The 16,111-nt window shown below is 45.4% G+C and overlaps 1 protein-coding gene across 1 annotated transcript; it reads left to right on the top strand.

Annotated features, from left to right (window-relative positions):
* Window positions 1–14,746: 14,746 nt before the first annotated feature.
* Window positions 14,747–15,925, top strand: LOC132870099 (uncharacterized). Its single transcript, XM_060903650.1, has 3 exons — window positions 14,747–14,821; window positions 15,081–15,393; window positions 15,494–15,925. The coding sequence occupies exons 1-3, from the start codon at window positions 14,766–14,768 to the stop codon at window positions 15,812–15,814; spliced, it is 690 nt and encodes a 229-aa protein (XP_060759633.1). The 5' UTR covers window positions 14,747–14,765; the 3' UTR covers window positions 15,815–15,925.
* Window positions 15,926–16,111: the final 186 nt, after the last annotated feature.

The following is a 16,111-nucleotide window of genomic DNA, read 5'->3' as shown; positions in this document are numbered from 1 at the left end:
ACCTCCAGTGGGTCAGAACAAGCGGATGTGGGTGTCTTACTATGGCGAGAGAGAAGGAACAAACTGCGAAGGGAAAAATACCGCGCGCTGACGTCATTAAGGTGCGACGTGAGGAAATAAAATAAATTCAACATATGTTTGGGTTTTTACCAGGGCTTTGAACCGGTTCAAGGAACGAAAACGAAAACCGGGAACTTTTCCTATTTCACATGGAACAGAAACAAAACCAGAAACTTTATTATTTTTTATGTTCCGGAACAGAAACGCTTATTAAAAATAATGGTAACCAGTTAATACCGGTTTTTATTTCGTTCCTCAAAGTTTCTGTAGCCTACAAATAGTCATTCTTCTCCTGCGCAAGTTTCTATGACCCGCTGGGGTTCACTTCCTGTGTGACGTTCGCTGACTGAATGGAGAGAGCGGGAAGGTGGACTACTAGTGAGTAAGTGCATTACTGAGTGTCTGAGCAAAGAAGAGCCTGAACGATGCAACCTCCCTATTGGCTGTTTGTAAAAATGTATCAATTGTTGCCCTTCCCACGGGAATCATCGCGGGCTCGAGAGACGAGACCTGACAAGTTAGTTCGTTGGTAGCAGAACAAAATGTCTGGACACAAATCGGGTTTTCAGAAAAGGAAAGAAAATAAACGGAGGGTCGAAAATACAAAAAAGGAGGCAGAAAATGCAAAACGAGTTTTAAGGTAGGACAAATGGTTACTTTTCTGAGGCAGCCCGCCGTGGCTGCCTGCAGGCTTATTTATTATAGCCCATTTAGTTAAAATAGTTGATATAAAATGTTTATAGTTATAGTTATGTGATGGTTGTCCTGATTTAGACTGGTTTTTTTGGGGGGGTTGCGCGATGTTGCACCCGGGTCCAGATTAGGGCAGAACCGGCCCTGGCTACATTTCAGGTGTAGTTTGTTTTATGTATGTATGTACTTGCATAGATGTGTACTTGGTCTTCCAATATGGTGCCTAACAAAATCTCGCGGCGCGGTGACGTCATGCGGTAGCCCTGTATAGGGCCTGACTAGCCTTTGGTAACACACTAAACGAATTATCTTTCATTTTTGGCACTTTTTCTGTTTGTGTAGATGGGAAGACATACTGAGAATCCAAATCACCAACATTTGAAATAATAATTGTTTTGAATTATTTCTTGTCTTATTTAATGAAGGTTGTAATAGAATTAGCCTATATTTGGCTTAAGCTGGATGAGACAGAGACATAATTTTATAGCCATTTGTTAAACCACTGACAGGGAACGTAATTAACCATTCCGGGAACGAAATTTTTTTGTTCTAACCGGTTCGGGAACGTCTATTTAATGGTGGAACCCAAAACCGGAAACGTTAAAATTCCGTTTCTGTTCGGAACGAACCAATAGGAAAAAAATTCCGGTTCAAAGCCCTGGTTTTTACTGAACAAACAAACAAATAAAATGAACGAGTGACTTAAAAAAAAGAATGTGGGTGTCTTTGTAAAAACTGTTTTGATTGGCTATTATAACAGAGCATGCTGCATGCTTTTTGGTTTTGTAGCGCAGAGTACCTGGCTAACTGCAGGAAGCGGTTAGCTGCACAGCTAATGTAGCCATTGCAAGGCTAACATGGCACCGATTTTAAAACACGGAAAAACATAAGCTCATAAGTTACAGTCAATTTCCAGACTAAACTCAGTTTAACAGAGCATGCTGCATGCTTTTTGGTTTTGTAGCGCAGAGTACCTGGCTAACTGCAGGAAGCGGTTAGCTGCACAGCTAATGTAGCCATTGCAAGGCTAACATGGCACCGATTTTAAAACACGGCAAAACGACTTAACAGTTATACACTTACTTGTTCGCTGTTTGTGGCTGATGCAGCAGGGATGCTTGGTACGGACCCAGGCTTCAGTGACAGTTGATGTGCAAAACCTGCCCTGTACTGTCCCAAGTTGTGGAAACATTCATCAGGAAAATGCTTCCGACAAACATACACCGTCTTAGGTAGACTCGACGGCGTATTATTGGAGTAAATAAAATTAAGCCACTGTGTCTTCAGGGGCTCTCCCGTCGGCAGTAAAAACAGACTCTTTTCTGTGTTGTCACATCCATGTACAGCGCAACTTCCATGTTTGGTGGCAACTTTTGAGCTGGGCGGGCAATCCATACAGTGGGTGGGAATCCAGAGGGGGGGCGTGGGGATCATCTCCCTTGCTGACATCGGCAAGGGAAGAGCTTCTCAACGCGCCGTTTTGACGCACCATTCTCAAATATTGGGCATAGTTTGGTTTACACATTATGAAATTTCTAGCCACTGGGGTGACTTAAGAAGGTCAGAGGAACTCATTTTAACGTTAAAAAACCTCAGAAAGTGAAAATTTCATGCCATGGGACCTTTAAAGCAGCAATGTGGAAGACAGCCCCATATGGACAGTTGAAAGTCACACTTGGAAGACGCTCTGGACACTTACGGTACAGTAATGCTTTTATGGCTGAGGACTACAGTTGACTTGCTAACTTTAGGACTGCAGTTGTCATGAACAGTTTGCACTCAAGTTTCCATCAATGAAGAGTTATAACATCAACAAAACAGACTTCATGTTGTCGCCCAAATAAAGATGGGCAGACGCACAGCTTGTGAACAGTCAAGGCAGGCAACTGCTTGGGGGCCCCTGGCCCAGGAGCCCCCCAAGAGTTGGGGCCCAAGGGCTTATTTATTTTGTTTTTTATTGTTTTTATTGTTCTTTACCTGTTAGGGTTTTGCTGGGATTCGAACCTGGTTCATTGGTGTGATAATCCAGCAAACCCCCACTAGGCCACCAGGGGGATGACTCAAATGCAGAGGCGTGAGGCGGAAGTAGAAAAAGTATCAAAAGGTTTATTTATACTATATACACTATATACAATCCAGGGCAAAAAAAACCAAAAAAAAACCAAAGAGTATAATCCAACACTGGGAAGACAAAGGGAAAAATAAAATATCCAAAAGTTCAAAGTCCAAAAAGGAAAAGGCAAAAATGCAAAAGCTCAGAAGATCCAAAAACACAGTCACTACTAAATCCAAAAGAAAAGCAAAGTGCAAAACAAAGAACACAGTACAGAGGAAACTGGAGATAAACATAACAGCACAAAGACTCCGTGACAAGAGGACTGAACTCAGGGGGTATAAATACACAAACTAAATTGAACACAGGTGAAGATAATCAGGACTAAACAGGCAATTAACACAAACACAAAACACAGGAACAGTGGCGGCCTCTAGAGGCCAAAATAAACATGAGACGAAAAGGAAATAACAGCGGCCTCTAGAGGCCAAAACAGTCCTAGTCCTAACAGGACCCCCCCCCCCCAGGAGCATCTCTTGACGTTCCCAGGGCGATCCGGATGGGCCGAATGGAAGTCCTGACACAGTTCTTTATCTAGGACATCCCGAGCAGGAACCCAGCAGCGCTCCTCAGGACCATAGCCCTCCCAGTCCACCAGATATTGCAACCCGCCGCGGACCCGGCGGGAGTCAAGCAGGCGATGCACAGTGAACACAGTCTGACCCTGGAAGATGTGGGGGGGTGGGGGGTTCCTAGGGGCAGGGGCATACGTAGACGTCAGTACGGGCCGCAACAGGGAAACATGGAAAGTGGGGTTGATCCTCAGAGTCCGGGGCAACTGGAGCCGGTAGGAGACAGGGTTCACCCTGCACACCACCTTGAAGGGGCCAATGTAGTGAGGAGCAAGCTTGCGGTTCTCCACCCGCAGCGGAAGGTCTTTAGTGGACAGCCAAACCCGCTGCCCAGGGCAGAAAGCGTGTGCAGGTCTTCTATGGCGGTTGGCCTGAGTCTGGTTGGTTCTGGAGGTCTGTATGAGGGTCTTCCTGACCTTGATCCAGGTCTTGCGACACCGTCTCACATATTGGTTGACCGAGGGCACCCCCGCGTCCTCCTCCTGGTCCGGGAACAGAGGTGGCTGGAACCCGAATTGGCACTGGAATGGCGACAGCTTGGTGGCCGATGACTGCAGGGTGTTGTGGGCGTACTCCGCCCATGGCAGCCAGGTGCTCCACAATGTCGGGTTATCCATAGCCAGGCCTCGCAGGGTGGTTTCCAGGTCCTGGTTGAGCCTCTCCGTCTGACCATTGGACTATGGGTGAAACCCAGAGGAGAGGCTGGCAGTGGCTCCGATGACCTTGCAGAACCCGTGCCACACTCGGGAGGAGAACTGGGGCCCTCGGTCTGAGACGATGTCCTGTGGAAGACCAAAGACTCAGAAGACATGATTAAACATAAGTTTCGCTGTTTCAAGAGCAGAGGGGAGATTGCACAGTGGTATGAAGCGGCAGGCCTTGAAGAATCTGTCAACTATGACCAAAATGACCGTGTTACCTTGTGACTCAGGGAGACCCGTGATGAAGTCGACTGCCATGTGGGACCAGGGACGCCGGGGAATGGTCAGAGGATGCAGGAGACCCTGGGGACGCTGTTGTGGGTTCTTGGTTCTGGTGCAAACCTCACAGGACAGGACAAATGACCTTACTTCCTTCTCCATGTTAGGCCACCAGAAGCGTCTTTTCAGGAAGTCCAGGGTTCTCTGAGCTCCCGGGTGGGCGGTGAGAGGGGAAGAGTGACCCCACTGGAGAACCTTGGCCCGGGCTTGATGTGGGATGTACAAGAGGCCCGGTGGCCCCGTCCCAGGACCGGGGTCCTGGCGTTGGGCTCGTCGGACAGCCTCCTCAATACCCCAGCGGACAGGGGCCACAATCCGGGACACAGGGATAATAGGCCCGACTTCATTCTCCCTGTTAGTGGCAGAGAACAGCCTGGACAGTGCGTCAGGTTTGGTGTTCTTGGAGCCGGGGCGGTACGAGAGGGTGAAGTCAAACCGACTGAAAAACAGGGCCCACCTAGCCTGTCGAGGGTTCAGTCTCTTGGCTTGCTGGAGGTACTCCAGGTTCTTGTGGTCAGTCCAAACCAGGAATGGATGTTGCGCTCCCTCCAGCCAGTGCCTCCACTCCTCAAGGGCCAGTTTGACCGCAAGCAGTTCTCGATCCCCCACATCGTACCGGGACTCCGCAGGACTCAGGCGGTGGGAGAAGTAAGCGCAGGGGTGCAGCTTTCCTTCCGAACGTTGAGAGAGCACCGCGCCGACACCACTGTCCGAGGCGTCCACCTCCACGATGAATGGTTGGGAGGTGTCTGGGAGGACCAGAATGGGTGCCGTGCAGAAGCGGTCCTTGAGGTCTTTGAATGCCTTTTCCGCCTGAGGAGACCAGCCATAAGATCCACCTGTCCCTTTGGTGAGGTCTGACATGGGTGCTGCTACAGAACTGAAGTTCCTGATGAACTTGCGGTAGAAGTTAGCGAATCCGAAGAACTGCTGAACCTCCTTAACGGACATGGGAGTAGGCCAGTCCCAGACGGCCAGGGTCTTGGCAGGGTCCATTTGGAGTTGGCCTGTCCATACAATAAATCCCAGAAAGGAGACCTCGGGAACATGAAATTCGCATTTCTGGGCCTTGGCGAACAGATTGTTCTGTAGCAGCCTCTGGAGAACCTGGCAGACATGGTGGCGGTGCTCCTGCACGGTCTTAGAAAAGATAAGGATGTCGTCGAGGTAGACAAAAACGTACAGGTTAATCATGTCCCTTAAGACGTCGTTGATTAGGGCCTGAAAAACAGCTGGTGCGTTGGTGAGTCCGAAGGGCATCACCTGGTATTCATAGTGCCCAGACAGGGTGTTAAAGGCAGTCTTCCACTCGTCTCCCTGTCAGATACGGATGAGGTGGTATGCGTTCCGTAGGTCCAACTTGGTGAAGACGGTGGCGCCTTGGAGCAGGTCGAAAGCAGTAGACATCAGCGGAAGGGGATATCGGTTGCGCACAGTGATCTTGTTCAGGCCCCTGTAGTCAATACATGGTCGGAGCCCCCCATCCTTCTTGCCGACAAAGAAGAAGCCGGCACCAGCAGGTGAGGTGGAGGGTCGAATGAACCCAGAGACCAGGGCATCTTTGAGGTATTCCTCCATGGCCTTGCGTTCTGGCTGAGAGAGGGAAAACAGTCTGCCACGAGGAGGGGTAGTCCCAGGGAGCAAGTCGATGGCACAGTCGTAGGCCCGGTGCGGAGGAAGAACGGCGGCCCTGCTCTTGCTGAATACCTCCTTGAGATCCCAGTACTCTGTGGGAACTTGAGATAACTCGGTGAGATCAGGGGGCTCGGCAGGAGACACAGGAGAGCTAGAGAGCAGACAAGAGGCATGGCATGCAGGGCCCCATTCCACAATCTGGCTTGTTACCCAGTCTATGTGAGGGTTGTGGCGAGTAAGCCAAGGAAGGCCTAGAATAACTGGGAACTCAGGTGAAGGAATCAGGTGCAGGGATATTTCTTCCTTGTGACCTTGAGACTGGAGGAAGACTGGAGAAGTAACTCGGGTGACTCTTCCATCACCTAACGCTTGGCCATCGAGGGCAGACACAGACAGTGGGACTTCAAGAGGTGCAGTCAGAATATTGATGCTTTGGGTGAAGTGAATATCCATAAAGTTCCCAGCCGCCCCTGAATCTAACAAAGCTTGACAAGAGTGGACAGACTCACCCCAGGAGATGGAGACCGGGATGTAGATTCCTTGGCCAGGGAGTCCGGGAGAGAGGGTAGGCCCCGTCACAACCCTCCCTCGGCTGGACGGGGCGGTCCTTTTCCCAAGAGTTCGGGACATGATGCTCGGAAGTGACCAGGCTTGCCACAGTAGATGCAGCACTTGTCCCTCCTTCTGCGCTCCCTCTCAGATGCAGAGAGGCGAGTACGACCCACTTGCATGGGTTCTGGACAGTCACTGAAGGAGGTAGACGGTTTCCAGGTCGAGGTAGGGAAGCTGGGGGGGCTCAAGGCTTGGTGGCGTTCTCTCATCCTGTTGTCCAGACGAATAGCATGTGAGATGAGGGTTTCGAGGTCACTTGGGCATCCAATAGAGGCCAGACCGTCCTTGATGGGGTCAGACAGACCATGGTGGAAGGCTGACACCAGGGCAGTCTCGTTTCATCCACTTACTGCTGCGAGCGTTCGGAACGAGATGGCGTAATCTGCGACGCTTCCTCCTTGCCGGATGGACATGAGCTTTCGGGCTGTGTCGGTACTGATGTCCGCCTGATCGAAGACCCGAAGCATCTCTTCAGAAAACAGCTGGAAATCAAGGCACTCAGGTCCCTGTCTTTGCCAGATAGCAGTAGCCCAAGCTCGCGCCTTACCAGCTAATAAGGTGATCACAAAGGCAATCTTGTGGCGATCCATAGTGTAGGTGGTAGGCTGAAGCTCAAAGGTGAGTTGACACTGGGTAAGGAACTCTTGGCACTCACTGTGCTTGCCGTCGTACCTCTGTGCTGCAGGAAGGCTGGGTTCGCGAGGTGAAGAAGGCAGCATGGCAAGAGGCACAGGAGCGGGAGCTGGATCAGGAGATGCAGGCAGAAAAGCTGTGCCAGGGTTTTCCCAATTTGCTGAAGCAGTTCCTCGTGGAGGGCAAGGGCCTCACGTTGGCTGGTGAGCGTACGTCCATGAGCATCCATGGTCGCTCTGAAGCGTGTCAAAGCTGCCGTAATTCCCTGAAGGTTGGCCGGGTAGACAGTTGAAGCAGCCTCTGCTGAGTCGGTCATGACGGAGTCTTTTTGTTAGGGTTTTGCTGGGATTCGAACCTGGTTCGTTGGTGTGATAATCCAGCAAACCCCCACTAGGCCACCAGGGGGATGACTCAAATGCAGAGGCGTGAGGCGGAAGTAGAAAAGGTATCAAAAGGTTTATTTATACTATATACACTATATACAATCCAGGGCAAAAAAACAAAACAAAAACAGAGTATAATCCAACACTGGGAAGACAAAGGGAAAAATAAAATATCCAAAAGTTCAAAGTCCAAAAAGGAAAAGGCAAAAATGCAAAAGCTCAGAAGATCCAAAAACACAGTCACTACTAAATCCAAAAGAAAAGCAAAGTGCAAAACAAAGAACACAGTACAGAGGAAACTGGAGATAAACATAACACAAAGACTCCGTGACAAGAGGACTGAACTCACGGGGTATAAATACACAAACTAAATTGAACACAGGTGAAGATAATCAAGACTAAACAGGCAATTAACACAAACACAAAACACAGGAACAGTGGCGGCCTCTAGAGGCCAAAATAAACATGACACGAAAAGGAAATAACAGCGGCCTCTAGAGGCCAAAACAGTCCTAGTCCTAACATTACCATTGTATTTTCACATTTGGAATTTAAAAAAATTTGGTTTCATACATTTTTCGTTGGTGTCAGATTATTTATAACATATTCGTGATGAACACTGGTCAGAAGGGCCCCCTGGAAATTTTTGCTTGGGGCCACAACAGACTCTAGAATCCCCTCTGAGGATGGGTTCCCTTTTGAATCTGGTTCCTCTCGAGGTTTCTTCCTCATGTCGTCTGAGGGAGTTTTTCCTTGCCACCGTCGCCACAGGCTTGCTCATTGGGGATAGATTAGGGATAAAATTAGCTCATGTTTTAAGTCATTCAAATTCTGTAAAGCTGCTTTGCGACATGGGCGATTGCTCTAAGACAACGAGGGAGGCTCAGCCTCCTCTAAAAATGACGAACATCGTGTAGGATGAATTGCGCTAGGCTTATGTTATAGCCGACCTTATAACATTGCTATTTCAGATCCAGAATCATAGAAATATATGTGCTCAACCCACTACAGTGCGAAATCATTCCCTTATAACTTTCCCCAGTTCGCCTAATGTGTGCGTGAGTTTTTCCCCCTCGTGACAGCGCGATGCAGCCCAGCCTCAGTGGACTTCAATGGCATTTGGGAGCTATGCGCTTTTCAATCTCAAAATGCAAGACGATTATTGGACAAATATTGCGAAAATGCCTGCCCACGGAGTCTCACGGACTCCCAGCCTCAGTGGACTTCAATGGCATTTGGGAGCTATACGCTTTTCAATATCAAAATGCAAGACGGTTATTGGACAAATACTGCGAAAATGCCCGCCCGCGGACTCCGAGCCTCACAGTGGGAGGGACATGGCAGTTTCCGCGAGGAGACTGGTGATTGGTGAAAGCGGCCGAATATTTTCTTTGATTGACAGCTCGTTTCAAATATAGACAGGCAGCGGTGAATTTCAGTTCAGTCCCATGCGGATTCGCAAGTGCTATGGTGTATTGTAAGAGATCAGCTTACATTTCGATTTCATTCATTACATACGGTTTCTACCAGCTTTTTTAGTTTGTATATATTTTCATTGTAAATAAAGTGTAAATATAGTGTAAATATAGTGTTGTCAAGTTTGCTATCTTAGTTCCAGAAATTTTGTTTATTTGAGTGACTGAACTTGAACTTGAGGGGGCTAGTCAGCTAGCAAGAAAGCTGCGCACGGATGCCAAGCATTGCTGATTTAATTTTGGTGAAGCCATTTGCCAGTCTTCCTTTCGAGGAAAAAGTTAAAATTAAAGAACAGGGTAGACCAACGCCTCAAATTGACTTGGTGAAAAAGGTAGGGAATACTCGTTCCTTTCAGCTCTCCTGGTATGAGAAAGTGAATTGGCTAACAGCAAGTAACCCACATCAACAACAGTAAATAGGCTACTTTTGTAATATGTCATGGATGGACCAAAAATATAGAATCTATTTAAAATGCTTATGCTGAGTATATTATATTGGAATATATATTTTTCTGGATATGAATTAAAAACAGCTACAATTTGGAAAACATTTTTAAACAAAAACACAGCCGAGAACATTTCACACTACAGACCTGGATTAAAAGTGAAGGGTTATCAAAATTGTCAATAAAACATTTCTCAGTCAAAATAAGTAAAATATAGGGAAAGTGTCATTGAATGAAATGTGTCGCACCCAGCTCTATATTTGGCTCCCCAAGGTCAGTGCTTGTGCCTATTCCAGAACACTCTGCTGTTACTGCTGAGGTTCCTGACAAAGAGCTGCTTTCAATAATGATCAATTTTTAAACAACATGCCACAATTTTAAAATATAAAATGTTAAAATATACCCCCCAACACCACCATCATGTATATTGCACAGTAAGCTAATGGGTCAAAAGAACCTGTTATTTCACAGTTTGTGACCCTGCCAACAATCAGCCAGATCAGAGGCAAGAGTATGGGCAAAATTTATGTGTTTTTTTCTTTTTTCTTTTAAAATCTGGAAATATCGTAACCTACCAGCCTCCCCGTTTGAAAGACTACCAGCCGCCACTGCTTTGCGACAATGTTTATTGTTAAAAGCGCTATACTGTAGAAATAAACTTGACTTGTGTAAGAATTCATAGGCCACATTCCAAACACGTAAGGGGCAAATCACTACAAAGTTGGGGTGCCCACCCCTATAGTAAGAAACAAGGAAATGCACAGTCCCTCCTCCTGCTTCCCCCAAACATACCACTACCACTCTCATAGCATTATCACTCACTGAATATAGCATAACACTTCTTTTTTTTTCAGTTGATCCACTACTGGGTTCATACAATCAAACTTTACTGTCATCAGTTATTCCAAAAAAAAGCCAACTACTAACTAACAGCAGGGCAAGAATACGCAAAATTCAAAACTCTTAGAGCCAGTCAAAATAATACTGGTATCTTATGTTCACGTGTAGCGTCAGCCTATATTTTACATTATATCTTGCCTAGCTCAGTTTTTAGGAAAGAAACAGCCACAGCATCTTTCACATCAGTAGTGCATGAGACCACTACAGCTCACAACATGGCAGATATGTAACCTTCCATCCATCCATTATCTGTAGCCGCTTATCCTGTGTAGGGTCGCAGGCAAGCTGGAGCCTATCCCAGCTGACTATGGGCGAGAGGCGGGGTACACCCTGGACAAGTTACCAGGTCATCGCAGGGCTGAGATACAGTATGTAACCTTTTTATTAGTAATGCATCTGATCAAACCCACTGCCTCTGACTCATTGAAAATTCACATAGCTGAATGTTTCTGAAAGTTTTGTGTTTTTTTGGTTTAATAATTAGGCCCAAGAGAGGAGTGCCACTTGACCTTTGCCAGTATGACTTACTGTGCTCTTGCAGTTTGCCAGCTTGTGAATTAGCATTAGCAGATCTTGCACCCAGCTACTGCAAAACTGTTCATGAGCTTCTCGGGGTCTGTAACTTTTAAACTAACGCAAAGTGTATGCACTCAATCCAAAAATGAGATAGTTTACAATGTCTGGGTATGTGAATGGAGGGTTTGTATTCCAGTCTTTGGCTGTTGTTTTGTGCTTTGTCTGTCCAAATAGCATTGCTTGGCATTGCGATTCAGTTTCTCCAGGTATGGTCCCTTTTCTTTCTCTTTTCCCTTCTCTCGTCATTGGCTGTCCATCACTAGTGATGATGACTGCTTCATTACAATCACCACAGGGCTTTCCTATTCTCCTCTCCTAACGAAGCACCTTGCACAGTAAGGTAAGGCAAGCGATGTCATGCCCCCATCGTGTTGTCTCTCTGGACCTCCAGACCTGCCAAGTGGTTTACAAAAGTGCCACAGACCTGACGGGTATGGAAGTTGCCCCGCAGTGACAACTGACTTGCCGAGTGATGCCATCCATTAGCCATTTGAGTGGCTCTTCCGCATGCCATGTGGTGGTGTGCCATTGACTCTGTTGGGTTCATCTGCCACATTGCACTGAAAAGTGCCCTGCTGCCAGTGCCTTATTGGTGATGTCCTATTTAACCCATAGCTGGAACCCAGGCAGGTGCTACCACTCTGGGTCAGAGAGGACCTGGGATCAATGGTGATTAAGGGGTAACTCCACTTTCCCCAGTACTCAAGTCCTCCCGGACCTGAGACTCACCACCAGTTGCAGTTTAAAGTCATACCTAGGACGAGGAACGACAGTACAATGCATTCAATGCAAAGTTTGTACCTCAAGAGGTGATAGTGAGTCACTGTAGCATCCAGTTTCCCTTGTCTAAAAATACAATATACCAATACAAAAATGGTAACTGCAAATCCATGTTCCTGGATACCATGTGTTTCTGCAAATTGCAGTGATTCATTTACTTCTCTTTTCCTTAGTTTTTGGAAATCTATAAAAAGATATCTCAGAGGCTAATGTATGTAACCAGCAATGACTTCTGAGAACAGTGATGTCACGGGCATTCTTATTCTCCTGTCATGTTGGACTGAGGGCAGACTGGATGCTACAGTGACTCACTATCACCTCTTGAGGTACAAACTGGTATTACAGATCGACAGTCCATCTGGTCTTGGAGTTAGCTGGTTAGCATGCTAACTTTAGTAGATATCTCTGTAACATGATACATATGTGTCTTTGACATTATGTCAGAACTGTTATTTCTTCACATTCTGTTGATAAGTTTAATTTTGTTTTTTAAACTAAAATTATTACACATTGCCCCTTTAATTGTTATGCATCTCTCCCAGGTTGTGACTCAGGCCCAATCTGAATTGTTATGACCAGTGATTAACCTGTGTTAACTTACTAGGTATGACTTGACAAAAGAAAGGCTGAACATTGGTCCAATAACTCTGGTCCAACTCTGGTCACTGGTTTGAAAAAGGTATTAGTCAACCTGTGTGTCACGGCTGCAGATATCATAGTGGAGAAATAAAGCAGTACTGTATTTACAGCTATTCTAGAAAAGTTGCTGTGCTACAATTTCAACTTAAAAATTTAAAATGATTTACTTTTTAAACCAATACTACATTTAAAGGTAGACTGCCTTTCAGATTTTTCAAGTGTAGGCCATAAAACGAATTTTCCCTGACAGCCAATTATTTTTGTTTCATGGACCAAAAGCTACTGAATTTGAATCACAGACTTTCAATTTTATTCTTTTTTTTTTTAATTGAACATCCATCCGGCCGCACGGTGGTGTAGTGGTTAGTGCTGTCGCCTCACAGCAAGAAGGTCCGGGTTCGAGCCCCATGGCCGGCGAGGGCCTTTCTGTGCGGAGTTTGCATGTTCTCCCTGTGTCCACGTGGGTTTCCTCCGGGTGCTCCGGTTTCCCCCACAGTCCAAAGACATGCAGGTTAGGTTAACTGGCAACTCTAAATTGACCGTAGGTGTGAATGTGAGTGTGAATGGTTGTCTGTGTCTATGTGTCAGCCCTGTGATGACCTGGCGACTTGTCCAGGGTGTACCCCGCCTCTCGCCCGTAGTCAGCTGGGATAGGCTCCAGCTTGCCTGCGACCCTGTAGAAGGATAAAGCAGCTAGAGATAATGAGATGAGATGAGAACATCCATCCATCATCTGTAGCCGCTTATCCCGTACAGGGTCGCAGGCAAGCTGGAGCCTATCCCAGCTGACTATGGGCGAGAGGCGGGGTACACCCTGGACAAGTCGCCAGGTCATTGCAGGGCTGACACATAGAAACAAACAACCATTCACACTTACGGTCAATTTAGAGCCACCAATTAACCTAACCTGCATGTCTTTGGACTGTGGGGGAAACCGGAGCACCCGGAGAAAACCCATGCAGACACGGGGAGAACATGCAAACTCCACACAGAAAGGCCCTCGTCACCCGTTGGGTTCGAACCCAGGACCTTCTTGTTGTGAGGTGACAGTGCTAACCATTACACTACCATGCTGCCCCTTAAATAGAACAATCAATGAATTTAGGGCCACGCGGCCTTAAATTCACCCTTTTTTTTCCTGCTTCAGCATGACCCAATTCAAGATACAACATCATGTATCACGTGGTGGGCTTTCCCCGTTTGTGCAAGGCATTGTGGGCTATAAATTTGAAACAGGAGAGAAAAATGGAGGATGTGAGTGTGTGAATGAAACGTGGAAGACTGCCAACAGTAACGGAAAGCGAGAAGAAAAGACATTATGTTATGAATGAAAGGAAATGTAGGACCAAACTAATAAATATCGGCGGTCAGCGAGCACCTCGGTGTGATCAGCTGTTCGTTTGGCTGCAAAATTATCTAACTGTCAGTGCACGGTCAAAGGAGACCTGCGGATGCACACACGGACTTCCTCCGTCTGCTTGACTGCCCAAAGTGAGCGATTTTATGCACATTATTTGCTAAGGAATCACCTCAAAATAAATAACTTCCAAGCCACAGAATGGCCTGATGTTTTGTGAGATATTACAGAAATAAACATATATCACAATGACCAAATTTCAGAGGGAACTAAATTTCACTGATATTATGAAATCAAAAGGCCGTCTCGCTTTAAGTGTTCATAATTATTATAATAGTTTATTAAGGAACAATTACTGTATATTAACCCTCATAATGTATATTAAGCTCAAGAAATACTGACACAAATACTGGGCTCTCTGCACATCCCTGATGGATGGATGGATGGATGGATGGATGGATGGATGGATGGATAAACAGACAGAGAGCATTTATTTATTTATGCAGTAAAAGGAATTAAAAAACTATACATTAAACATATTATCAATGTAAAATTTCATATTAAAAGCAAAGAGTGGTTAGATATAGAGTGAGTGCTAGAAGTCATGACTTTTGCTAAACTTTCAGTCTTATCGGAAGTACAGTAAAATACACATACTCATTTGTATTGAGTCAGGTTAGGTTGGGTATCTCCACAATTACTTCACTCCACCCATTTGTCTACGTCTGCTGTCAAAAATGGAACATTACAACCATTGGAAACTTATATTGGACAATATGTGACGTCTGATAAAATGCAATCCAATCATTTGATACTTATATTGCCAAATCATTAAGCTTTATTAAAGAAAGTGTTGCTGCTGAAAGTGGACCACTTCTGGGATAGTGTTGCATGATACAGAACTCTGTGTAATGAAAACAATGATGTCTGCTGCACTTTCATTCATACTTTTTCTCTCTTCTTTGAGGTAAGAACTGATTTTAAAGTTCTGTTCAATTCTTTGCGAATGGTTAGGTAGTCATAAATTTGAAGCAGTAATAAACCACTTAAAATCCTAACTTGATTTACTTTATATTATTGAGTAACTGTGTGAGGTTTGTATTTTATTTGGGAGCAAGGAGTCTGAAGTTAAATATAACAACAAAAATATGTCACATTTTAAAGACTGCATATGACTAGAATTCAGAAGACAGTAATTGAGATGAATTACTGTGCTGTTGTTGTAGCTACAGTTGGGGATCCAACCAACACAATGTCTATGAGGATGTCTATGAGGAGCTCTGGGATATGAACATGGACATCGCAAACAAGACTCTCCATGTCGACTTCCTGCAGCAAATGCAAAACAACAGCCTGCAAGCTGAGCGCTATGTCAACTTCACCTTGCAGGACATCAATTACGTGCTCAAGGTTACCAATATGCTGAAAATGATGAGCGAGAGGGTCAAAAACCCAGAAGACATCAGAGACTTCATTAAAGGAAGATACACAAGTTACAGGAACTTTTTGGGCATGTTACTTAACCAGTATTTCTTTAAGGTAAGAGCCAAAATGTTGTAACATTTTACACTATATACGTGATCTCTCTCTCTCTGTCTCTCTCTCCCTCTTTAATTTCACACCATGTCCCTGACTACAGAATGCACCTTCCATCAAACCAACACCAGCCATGAAGATGTATCTGGCAAATTACACAAAGGTGATGAAGAAAGACCCTATCTACTTCGCTGTGGCTCTCCTGCCCTGCTCCAGGCTCTGGGTGTGGCTGGCTAACGAACTGGACATACCTGAAACCAATATCTACTACAAATGGAAAGTAAACAATATGTCTAGCAACCCAGAAAAGCATTACAAAGCTCTACTGAACAAATATCTAAAGACAAGTGCAAAAATAAAAACTGCCACTGCCCTGTTCCGCATGCAAATGCAGAACGAGCATGACTTCTTTGCCACTTCTTGAATTGATAATATTGTACATTTTGTCAGCTTGTCCTTTTTTCATTCAAAAGGTTTGTCCTTTACTTAAATTATATAAATGTGTTTAAGTAACAAACAGTTGAATCACCACAAAATGAACCACCACTTTCTTTCTTGATTAATTGCCTCTGTCATTAATATTAATGATTTAGATTAGTGATTAAAATCTTAAGACATGTTTTTGAACACATTCATTTAAAAATGTAACATTTGTGCAATTAAATAAAGTATATATTAAAACCCCTCATAGTATGCCTTACTATTGACTAAAACATGTGGA

This window comes from Neoarius graeffei, chromosome 21 (genome assembly GCF_027579695.1).
Source record: "Neoarius graeffei isolate fNeoGra1 chromosome 21, fNeoGra1.pri, whole genome shotgun sequence".
NCBI classification, from domain to species: Eukaryota; Metazoa; Chordata; class Actinopteri; order Siluriformes; family Ariidae; genus Neoarius; species Neoarius graeffei.
This window is presented reverse-complemented; position numbering and strand designations above follow the sequence as displayed.